At 48.3% G+C, this 11,296-nt stretch overlaps 1 protein-coding gene across 2 annotated transcripts; it reads left to right on the top strand.

The window, feature by feature from the left end:
• Nucleotides 1-54: 54 nt before the first annotated feature.
• ITFG2 (integrin alpha FG-GAP repeat containing 2) lies at nucleotides 55-11,163 on the top strand. 2 transcript variants are annotated; one of them, XM_021548809.2, is made up of 12 exons: nucleotides 55-221; nucleotides 1,697-1,792; nucleotides 2,270-2,311; nucleotides 3,143-3,320; nucleotides 3,618-3,757; nucleotides 4,167-4,315; nucleotides 5,380-5,474; nucleotides 7,243-7,293; nucleotides 7,742-7,833; nucleotides 8,348-8,465; nucleotides 9,047-9,220; nucleotides 9,370-11,163. In XM_021548809.2, the coding sequence occupies exons 1-12, from the start codon at nucleotides 126-128 to the stop codon at nucleotides 9,510-9,512; spliced, it is 1,374 nt and encodes a 457-aa protein (XP_021404484.1). In that variant the 5' UTR covers nucleotides 55-125; the 3' UTR covers nucleotides 9,513-11,163. The 2 variants fall into 2 exon arrangements, with proteins under 2 accessions (XP_021404484.1, XP_077637400.1); XM_077781274.1 differs by lacking the exons at nucleotides 9,047-9,220; nucleotides 9,370-11,163 and adding an exon at nucleotides 8,750-9,006.
• Nucleotides 11,164-11,296: the final 133 nt, after the last annotated feature.

The following is an 11,296-nucleotide window of genomic DNA, read 5'->3' as shown; positions in this document are numbered from 1 at the left end:
TTTCCGGTGCGCGGCGGCGCCGGGGGCGGGGGCAGCGGGCGGGCCCTGCCGCGCTCCGCCCCGCTCCGCCATTCCCGGGCCCGCTCCGCCATTCCCGGCCCCGGGCTGGCCCTCTCCGCGCCGGGATGCGCTCTGTCAGCTACGTGCAGTGCGTGGCGCTGGACTTCGCGGGCAGCCTCTTCCCGCACGCCATCTGCCTGGGGGACGCCGACAACGACTCGGTCCGAGCCCGGAGCCTGGGGCGGGGCGGGGCGGCGGGCCCGGCTGGGGGAGCCCGCGGGGCCTCCTCGGGGACACACACGGGGCTGAGGGGAGCGGCTGCTGCGGCCCCGGGGACACACACGGGGCTGAGGGGAGCGGCTGCTGCGGGACCCGGGGACACACACGGGGCTGAGGGGAAGCGGCTGCTGCGGCCTCGGGGACACACACGGGGCTGAGGGGAAGCGGCTGCTGCGGGAGCCGGGGACGCACACGGGGCTGAGGGGAAGCGGCTGCTGCGGGAGCCGGGGACACACACGGGGCTGAGGGGAGCGGCTGCTGCGGGACCCGGGGACACACACGGGGCTGAGGGGAGCGGCTGCTGCGGCCCCGGGGACACACACGGGGCTGAGGGGAGCGGCTGCTGCGGCCCCGGGGACACACACGGGGCTTGGCGGGCGGGGCTTTGGACAACCCCCCCAGGAGTTCCCCTGAGCAGGAAATGTTTGCTGGGCTGCCGCGGGTCAGGGCTTCCCTCGCCATTACACGTGGCCCGGCTGGTGCACAGCCCGAGGGGAGCTTCACTTTGCTTAATAGACACTCACCTGTCGCAGCGCTGGGGTGTAGGGGTGCTCTGCAGATCGCAAACAGGGTAGAGCCAAGTGTCGGTACCTCTTGACCCGTGTGATGGATGGATGTGCGTTGGGAGTGGTGCTGTGAGCCCCTGAAGTGGTTGGTTTTGATTTGTCTAACTAGGAAGAGGTTAGCTAAACCAGCTATATGTCAACTGTTTGTCCTCAATAGCCTTATCCTGGAAAATGTCATGGCTAGCAATGTCGTAGATGATTAAAGAGATTTCCCTATAAAAAGTTGTTCTGTAGGGTAAGGTGTGCAGGGGGTTATGAAATGCACACCATTTAAACACATAGAGAAGTACGATGCAGGAGATAGGATAATGGGAGTAGGCTCATCAGCATGGGTGGTTGGTGATTTTTAGAAATCTTCCTTAAAGAAATAATCACCATTCTGAAATCCCTTTACCCCTTCAGCAGTGAAACTGAGCATCATGTGTAAATCTGTTGAGTTCTTGCATTCTCTTCCTGGATGGTTATATTTTTATCATTGTCATTGTCGTCATCTTCCTCATATGATTCAAGTCACTCTAGATTGAAGGATGGAAGATGGAGTAATGATGTTTGTTTCAACATCCAAACAGGATGTTAAAACAGTCACTGACACAGCTCTGAAACAATGAGTGGAGAAGCAGTGGGTAATAGGATGTTGCTCTAAGGAGCCATTCCCCATCTCTTTTATTTTCAAGAATAAAATTAAGGCTTTTATATTTTCCCAGACCTTCCATTTTGACTCAAGATTGTCTGTTTAACTAATTTTATTTTGCTGCTTCTTCCCACAGAGTGATTTTTGGATACGAATTCTGAAATTTTTGCTGTTAATGCAATTGTGGATTTCTCTCTACTAACCCAATTTTCTTGTACAGCTGAATGAACTTGTGGTGGGAGACACCAATGGAAAGCTCTATGTTTACAAGAATGATGATAGCAAGCCCTGGGCTGTGCGATCTTGCCAAGGAATGGTCAGTTCTTGACAAGTTTTCTAAATGGTTGGGCCTTTTGGTGTATGTGCAGCCAGCTATCCTTGTCCTTTACCTAGGAATATGTAGGCTGGAAAGGAATGGCAGCCAGAACTGATTCTGATGTCTTTTGTGTAATTATTCAAGATCCCACTTTTGCCTACAGCCCCTTGGGCTGGAAGTGATGAGCAAATTAATGGACAAACAGATTGGACATTATTAATTGGACATTAATGGAGAAACATAGAAACTGGGCTTCTGTCCCACCTTTACCCTGCTCTGTGCACTGTGGGATTTGCCCCAGGGCTCTGGCCAGTCGTGTTTTTGTTCCTTGGCTTTGCCATCTTTGTCCTTCAAAAGGCTGTTAGGAGTTCAAGAGATGCTTTATGGGAGGGGAGGGGAGGGGGTATGGCAGAGCTGTATCCCAGGGTGCTGGGTTGGTTTGCCTTTACTCATGGATGGCCTTGTTTTCTTTTGCAGCTCACATGTGTCCGTGTGGGAGATGTGTGCAATAAAGGAAAGGTGAGAAGAGCCAAACTCTTACCAGCTGTGTCTGTAGGGCATGTGGGAGGTGTTCAGGAGATTAGGGTCATGTCATGTGCTGAGTGTGGGGGAGGACACATGGTAGGTGCTGTCTCTCCAGGGTCTGCCTTTGCTCATAGGGTTTTAGCACCTGTGTTTTTAAACTGTTCTTCTGTTTATATATAACTGGCATTTTTTTTGTGAGCCTTATGTGGGTTTTAGAGAGCAAGGAAATCCATCTTATCTTCAGAGAGCACTTTTGATTTCCATGTGCCCTTATGAGAGCCCCACAAGGCTTTGGTGGTTTGAGGGTTGCTCCATTTGCTCAATGACTTTTGCCTTCCTTGGTCCTTCTTCCACTTGGCTGTGTGCATTTAAGGTCATCTAAACAAGACTGAGACATGGAATAGTCTGGACTCCCATGAAAATTCCACTGGGTCTACTATGACTCCTTTTGTTGGATCGCTGTTCCTGGGGGTTAAGCCAGGACCAATGAGTCCAAAGGTCCCAGTTCAGGCACTCTGCCCAAAATACTGTAGCTGTGTTTCCTCTAGTGGGGAGCAGAACTGATGTGAGCATTGAGAAAGCCACACATTGTTTGAGGATTGCACACATATCTGCTTGATACTGTAGACTGACAAAGATGAACAAGAAGTTTGGACTCTGCCAGTAGCAGAGAAGTTTGTGTGCTGGCCAAAAACCTCCTGTTCTCCCTGTAGAAGTCATTGATCTTGATCGATCTACCCTTGTGTCTTCCTTTGCCCTGCTGTGGGACAGCTTCTGCAGTTTCTAAAAGAGGAAGAATCAAAAGGTCCTTCTCTTCCCTTACAGAATTTCGTAGTGGCTGTGAGTGCAGAAGGCTGGTTTCATCTTTTTGACCTGACTTCTCTGAATTCAAAACACCCAGATGCTTCAGGCCACCATGAGTTGGCAGGGGCAGAAGAGCAGAAGCCCGTGTTCAAGCAGCACATTCCTGCCAACACCAAGGTCATGCTCATCAATGACATTGGTGAGCCACAGAGATGGTGTGGGAATGCAGGGTGAAGGAGTTTGTGTGTGAGGCAGTGGGGAGAGAAGGTTGGGGGTACATGCAGAAGCAAATTACTTGCTGAAACTGACACTTCAACAAACCACAGCTAAGTCATGGAAGGGAGAAACAAGAACTTCAGAATTTTTCTGAAGTGAAAGTTTCCATTATGGTTGGGGTCCTCAGGGATGCTAACTATAGAGATCAGCAGAGTGGTTTCTGCATTTTTAGGCTCTTGGGGCTTGAAAGAGTCCGGCTGTCTTTTGCTCTTCCCTGCAGATGGAGATGGGAAGTGTGAGTTGGTTGTGGGTTACACTGACAGGGTGGTCCGTGCCTTCCGCTGGGAGGATTCATCAGAGAATCCAGACCATGTCTCTGGGCAGTTGATCCTGTTGAAGAAATGGCTTCTAGAAGGTCAGGTAAGGAAAAAGGATGTTCAGAGCAGTACTTGTCATACATTGTTCAAGAGGTGGCTTTTTAAAGAGAAGAAGCACAGAATCTCAGTCCAATGAACAAAACAATTGTCATGTTGATGACTTGAGAGGAGATTTGCCCAGTGATTTTTCTGTATAGCTGGTAGTTGGTCTGAGAAGCAGGTGCTCTTGCCCGATGAGAGAGCATAAGCGGGAAGTACCAGTGTTGTTCTAAAGTGGCTTTTGGTAGGGAACCAACCTTTTACTGAGCTTGGATGTTTTGCTTCCAGCTGAATTTGTTCAGCTGCTGCTCAGCTCTATCAGAGGATTTGCCATATTCAAATTTAGTTGCAGGGAGCACTGTAAACCTTTTGGAGTTCTTGACTATATCCATGTTTTTCCTCTGCCACTGTAGGTGGACAGCCTATCTGTGAACCCAGGCCCTGATGGGTCACCAGAGCTGATGGTGTCACAGCCAGGCTGTGGCTATGCCATCCTGCTGTGCACCTGGGACACGGAGCAGCGGGATGCAGCTGCGGGAAGGGATGGATCTGCCCCAAGCAGGTGAGGGTGTTCCTGCAGGGGTACATGAGCACTTGCCACTATGGATGCCTGTTAAAAGGGAGTGCCACCATGTCATTCTTGCAAAGCAAGGGGCCTGTCACTGTCCTTGCTTCAGTGACCTGCTGTGCTGCTGGCACCTCATCACTTAAGCCTGCCTACACCCAAGCTTCCATGAACTCTCTTCATGTCTCTGTCATGAAGATGAATACTGCTGCTTTCCTTGTGTCTCACTCTCTTGAATTGGGCAAGGAGAGTGGCAAAACCAGCTCCCTGAGGGTTCCTCACTACTGGGAGCTAAAGTAGGGAAATGAGTGACATAGATTTCCAGGGAAAGGTCATCAAATTGCAGGTTAATAGCTGAGAGACTGGGCCAAACCAAATACCTCTGAAGCCCAGGATAAGATTGGGCTCATTCTCTTGTTTTCTGCAGATGAGACAATTAGAAGTTTTTCTAATGAGACCCCTGGCATCTAATACTGTAAATCACAACCACAGCAACCAGGATGAGCAGTGAGGTGCTTGTTACTGTCTTGGTGCTGGAAGGACCCTGGTGGGGAATTTGGGTGCTTCTGTGGTGTTCTGTGAGACTTCAAGTCAGACACAAAAAACTGCAGCAGGAGGGGACCTAGGCAAGTCTCCTTGATATCTTAGAGAATTCAGTGCAATGGTACCCTTACAGCCAGAAGCCAGGCCCAGATGTAGTCTCTCACCAACCTGTTCAGTCTGAGCAGATATTTTGTGAGAGAAAAACAGCCAGGCTTTTGTAACATTAATGACAAAAATTGTCCTTTTATTCCTTCATTGCAATACAGGCCTTACTGTTTTTTGGGGTTTTTTTATGTATCAAATCATACTGGGTTTCTGTTTTTAAAAATCGGTACATTTCTTTAATACCTGGGGTGGCATGCGTGTTTTCCTTTACCCTTAAAGAGCTCAGCCTGTTCACAAACTCTGTCACTGTCTGGATTTGTCGAGCTTTGGAATACACTGCTCCTGAAATTGTTCTAAGACAGTCCCAGGCATGGTTCCCTGACTTTTCCCTGTTGTCTTTCTCTTTTCCCCAGTGAGACCCCTGTTCGAGATGTGATTCTACACCAGACATCTGGGCGGATTCACAACAAGAATGTCTCCACTCATCTGATAGGTAGCATTGCCCGAGGTGAGAGATCAGCAGCTTGGGGTCTCCAGCCCAGCAGTTGCCCCTGATGGTTTTTCAGCACAGAATGAAATAATTTTTCCTGTGGTAGAAAAAAAACTGTGAGAGGCTGCTGCAAGAACACAGGGATCTCAGCTTCTCTTAGCCAGCTCCCAAAGAAAGACAGTTGGATATTTGTATGTGAGCTTTTTATAGCCTTTGTCCTTCCCTAGGTAGCCCTTATCCTTCACTCAGCACAAGAGTTTTTCTGCAGCCTCTGCTGACCTGCATTTAGTCAGTTTGAATGGCTGCCATGCCATGCTCCTACAGATGTCCTTGATCCTTGCTTCTGCATGGCTGCAGCTTATGCCTCCTTATTCCCTAGATGCATCTCTTCCTTCCCACACCCTCATCTTCATTCTTGCTTTTCAGCATTTGAATCTCAGTTCCTGGTGGTTCTGTGCTGCTCCTCTTCCTCCTCCTGTGCAGCCCCAACCTCTCCATAGCTGCTTCCATATTTAATCTTGTCCTCTGTCTTTTTCCACTGTGTTGTGTTCATGTCTTTTATCTAAGATCTGCACAGCTGCCAGATTCTCTCAGCCGTGACTGGACACACTGCTCCTGTGTCCAGAATTTTCTTGCATGCTACCACTGCTTCCCTCCTGTAACTCCTTGTGCTCTGACCTGTGCCTGGTGCACCTGCTGAGCCTTCCTTTGGTACCTATGGAGAATAAGCTTCCACTCTCCCTTGGAGTGTGTGGGCATAATAGAAGGCAGAACACTCCCAGCCGAGATCACTTTCTCTTGTATTGCTCTGCCCAAGTATTGCCTCTTGCAGTGCTGTCTGAGAATGATTCAGCCTGTCCAGTGTAATTAGAGGTTGTGGACAAGAGCAATCCACTGAAGCCCACCCTCTTCCCGTTCCTCAGAGGACCTTTCCTGCCCAGTTGCTAAGCTTGTCATGTTTTCAGCATCTCTGATGCTGCTGTGAGCAACATGGTCAACAGAGCACGAAATCAATTATTTCACTGCATATGAAGCCCTGCATCTATTGAGAGATGTGTCTGAAAAATGAAGTCACACAGAATAAGGGATGAAGAGCAGGCTGTAAAAAAGCCCATTGATGCTGGACCATCAATAAAGGAACAGCTGAAGAGTGCCATGCTGACCAGTTTCCAAGGGGACACAGCAGATCTCTTGGATCAGAGCCTGTCTGGGTGCTTATCACTAGGTGCAGTTAAGCAGCCAACCAGCTGACTTTGCTTTAGGCTGATCTGCAGAAACGGGGTGGTTTGCAGCTGGGAGTGTTCAAGGGGCTGTAGCTTAGAGCTACAATGTCTGTGGGCACTGGAGATAGGTTTGTGTTGTTAACTGACTCTGGGGAAACTGCCTGCTTGCTTTCAGCTCTGCTGGCTTGCCCCTGTCTGCCAGGTTTCCTGGGTTCCTCCTCAGGGACCCAGTGCCTCTCCTGTGTTATCACTGGAAGGGTTAAATGCAGCTTTAGTAGAATACAGCTCCAGTCCTTGCTCTGAGAGTGTCATATTTTTAAAACTTGACCTTGAATGTCTTTTCTTTTTTTAGTAGCTAGGTAGAGAGTTTACTGAAGGGCTGAACCAGCCTGGTGGTCAGGGGACTCTCCTCTTCTGATTTAATTAGAGACCTTTGTCATTGCTGTCCTGCACAGTGCAAGGAAAGGAGGCAGTTTGGATCTTTTTTATTGTTTTCAGGAGAGGGAAGGAGATGATCTTTACAAAATGGTATCAGCATCAGTAATTTTCTTTTGCACTTACAGGCTCCAGTGAGAATAATGGCTCAGGTCTCTTTGCCCTGTGTACTCTGGATGGTAAGTCCTGCCACTGTCCTGGAGAAAGGCCTGTGGGCAGCCAAGGCCTGTCACTAATTCAAAGCAGGGATCCAGGGGGCTCAGTGCTTCTGATTTTTAAAATAAAGGGAAGCTGGGCTTCAGAAACACTTCAAGGATCAGGCAAGAGAGTTTGATTCCAAGACTCCTTCTGCTGACATATTTTATATGAAGACATGGAGGGCACTGTGAGGATAGATGCTTATGTTCACTCTCCCATGGCCAGTGCCCCCTGCCCAGTATATCTGGATAATAGGAGCCTGGTAGGTGGGGTCAAGTGTCCAGTATGGATTCAGCAGCCAAGTCTATACCTGTGCTATTAGCAGCTAGGTCTCAGCAGCCCTGAGTGTTGAAGGAGTAGGGCTTAGCATTAGCAAACATCTTGCTCTCTTTTATTGTTTTCAAAACAGTTGTTCGTTTCTTTCTTCAGGAACACTGAAACTGATGGAGGGAGCGGACAAACTGCTGTGGTCTGTTCAGGTTGATCACCAGCTCTTTGCTCTGGAAAAGCTGGATGTTACAGTGAGTATCTGAGCAAGGCTGGGAGAGATGAAGACAAAAACTCAGCAAGGCTTTGTGTATATGAACTTAGGAAGGGCAGAAGGAGTATGACTCAGTTGGAAAAGGCTGGGATTATCTCAGGATGCCACAGAGTATTCTGGCTGTAGCAGTACATTCTGCACTCAGGTTAGTCTACCCAGCTGCAAGAGGTTGAGCTGTGTCTGCCTGTTAGACCCAGCATCCATTTATCCATTTGTAAATGTCCCCCAGCTTGTCCCCCAGCTGTTCTTCAATCTTACTGCAAAGCTGAATGGTTTTGCTCTCTGCTAATACCCTGATTGTTTAAAAGCTCTTACAGTATGTAAGGATTGCTATATAGAAGAGATATGAGTTTCCAGGTGCAAAATATCTGGATGAGATGTCCAGAAGTGACATCTAGACATTAGTGTTGTGTTTCTGAACCAGCAAGAAAGATTCTTGACTGTCCTGGGAGTAGGTGATACCTGTGTAAAATGCATTCCACTGGTTCCTGCAGGGCAATGGGCATGAGGAGGTGATTGCCTGTGCGTGGGACGGCCAGACGTACATCATCGACCACAATCGGACTGTGGCCAGATTCCAAGCAGATGAGAATGTCAGTGCCTTCTGTGCAGGTGGGAAGCCTGACTGCAAAGCCAGCCCTCACAGCATTTTCCCCTCAAAGCTACTACTCCCATCTAGGAGACCCAGAATTCTTTGTCTGCCTGCAGTGGGGAATAATTTCCCTGTGTGCATATTGCTGAAGGCCCAGTTAGTCTTCTGGTGTCGTCTGGGAAAAGTAACAGTGAGAGAAAGTGATGCTGAGGCTTGTCTATGGTGGCTTGGGGATTTTTTTCTTGTCGTTTTTGGAGGTACTACAGTGGTCTCTTGTCCTCCATACTGCTTTTTTAACTTGCAGACTTCTTAGCTGTTCTTAAGTGGAGATACGGAGTCCATGGAACCAGCCTGAATTTTGGCTCTGCTCAATTCCTTCTCTCAGACCTGCAAGAAGCAGCTTGCAAATCCCCCAGGCTTCATGTGGTTCAGAGACAGCTTGGATTGTCTCAAAGGGACTTTGTGTACCCAGGCCCATATCTCTGCCCAGGTGCTTGCTGTTTTCTGGTAACAGCTTTGGTACCTCCTCATGAAATGTGAACTATTCGCTTTCTCTTTCCTTTTGGAGGTAGTCAGAGCTCCACACTTCTGCTTTCTGCAGGCCTCTATGCATGCAAAGAAGGGAGCAACAGTCCCTGCCTTGTTTATGTCAGCTTCAGCCAGAAGATCTACATCTACTGGGATGTGCAGCTGGAGAGAATGGAGTCCACCAACCTCTTAAAAATCCTGGATGGTGACCCAGAGTTTGAAAGTCTCCTGGAGCAGCTGGATATAGGTGAGTGCAGAAAGAGTGGAGGATGTACAGAAAGAAAGAGAGGATGAGATGACATATGATGTGCTGGAAACCAGAGTATTTTTTGAGGAAGTGGCTTTCACACTGCCTGGTGAGAATGCCTAACAACCAGTTTTCTCTCTTTTCCTTAGACAAAAACGATGTTTCTGCTGTCAGAAACCTGATTCACAAAACACTCTATTTTCCTGAGAAATACCATCTCAGCAGCCCCTCGCAGGATCCTGCTGGAACTGATTCTTCTGCCCACTGCAGTGGCATCCAGGATCCCTTGTAACAAGAAGGCTGACATCTTTAATGCCAGCACAAGCTCTTCTGCAGCCAGAATTGGGCATCTGATGAAGATGACTATTCTTTCCCTATCTGGTGGGGACTTCAAACAGGAAAGGGTCTACAGGCTGGGAAGGGATGTTCTTGGCTATAAGTTTGCCTGTATGTAGCGGGTTGGTTTGCCTTTAGATGAGGCAGCTACAAAAACAGAAAGGGCCAAGGATCCTGCACATAGGCCTCCAGTTGCCAGTTTCCATATTCCTCGCTAACTAAAGTGCTCCACTGGTCACTGTGAAGGAGCAATGAGGTCACAGATGGAGAGAACAGCTGAGGCAAGTCTCCATGTTGACCTATTCTTACAAGTACGTCAGTGAATACTTTTGAGTTCTTAGCAGGATCATGGTGCAGGAATTAGAGATGGAGGATCTGAGTTAAAGTGCAGGCATGGGCCTTCTCTCCCACTTAGGTGTATTTAAAGTAGAGCCATGCATTGTTTGTCTTTGCTTTGCTGCTGCTCTTCTACCAAGCAGTTTCTCACAAATTGCCTGTTCTGAGTAGCTGGAAACATGCCCAACTTGCACTAATAAGGTGTGGAGAGATAGCAGCTCCAGCAAACCCAGCTCTAGTCAAGAGTCATTGCTTGTCTCCATCTTCTTGGGCAGGGTGATCCCAGAGAAGGCTGTGACTAAACAAAGCAGCTGTGAAGCAGTCAGGAAGACCAGTCTGACTTAACTGTGGATCTGTGGTGCTATGAGAGCTTGGCCATCCCATAGTAAGCAGTGGAAATGCCACTCTTGCCTCTTGTTGTGGAGAGCATCATGCTTTGAGTCCTGCAAAACTGAAAGAGGTGGGCTGGAAGTGATGTTCCATGGGCTGGCATGAGGAGTCTGCTAAAGGGGAGCTCATTTGCAAATGTCCAGGCATGAACCTTTCCACATGCTGTTGTTACTATGCTTTTCCCTCTCTTAGCTTGTCTCTTTCCTAACTCAGCTTGTTAGGAAAGGGGCAGCATGCTCATCTGCTGGCTTGCATTGATTATCCCCTCTCACTTGTGTGATATTTTATTGGATGTGTGTGATGGATGGAGCTGTCCCTTCACCCTTCCAGCAGCCTGAGTCACAGCAAATACAATTCAGTGATATGGAGCAAGTGGCAGCATTTAAAGATCCTGCAGGCAGTTGAAAACCTGCTGTGATTTACTCTGCAAAATATCCAAGGGCAGCCCTAACTGGGAGAAAATGCTTTGTATAGAGAAAAGGAATGTCTTGCCCTTGAGTGAAAGTGACTATTGCTGAAGCAGCCCTGTGTGGTAGAAGGGCAGGATTTTACATAATAAGCCTTAGCTGTTCTTTGCAGTTTCCCTCTGTAGATTTATATAAGCTTTTCAGAGGACAGTGCTGTCCCCTGCCTTTGGTAGCAGTGGAAGTTGGAGCATGGAGCAATGAAATGGTGTGACCTGCTCTGTACCTGCTAGCTTGCTTCTCAGGCCACTGTATCTTCTGACTAACTGCAGTAGAAGTTTCTCTCCATTTTAATGGCCTTGCTGAGAAGCATTTTTAAATGTTCTCCTGTCATACTAAGTGCTTGTGTAAAACTGAACCCTTCAGGCGGGACCTTTCAAGTAATAATAAAGCTTATTAACAGTGGTGTTGAGAGCAGCAAGGCTGGAGTCTGTGAGCTGTGGAGAGCTGATACCACAGGGACCATCTACTTGTGGACTAAGACAAAGAGTTTGTCTTGAAGCTGTTTGGACCTAACTGTAACCTCAATAAATTGTCAGCTCTTGTGACA

This window comes from Lonchura striata, chromosome 2, assembly GCF_046129695.1.
Source record: "Lonchura striata isolate bLonStr1 chromosome 2, bLonStr1.mat, whole genome shotgun sequence".
Lineage (NCBI taxonomy): Eukaryota > Metazoa > Chordata > Aves > Passeriformes > Estrildidae > Lonchura > Lonchura striata.
This window is presented reverse-complemented; position numbering and strand designations above follow the sequence as displayed.

Coding starts and splice junctions, on each gene's coding strand:
- ITFG2 (XM_021548809.2), top strand. CDS start 126: ATGCGCTCTGTCAGCTACGTGCAGTGCGTGGCGCTGGACTTCGCGGGC. Junction 222..1,696: donor GGGACGCCGACAACGACTCG/GTCCGAGCCCGG, acceptor TTTCTTGTACAG/CTGAATGAACTTGTGGTGGG. Junction 2,312..3,142: donor ATGTGTGCAATAAAGGAAAG/GTGAGAAGAGCC, acceptor CTTCCCTTACAG/AATTTCGTAGTGGCTGTGAG.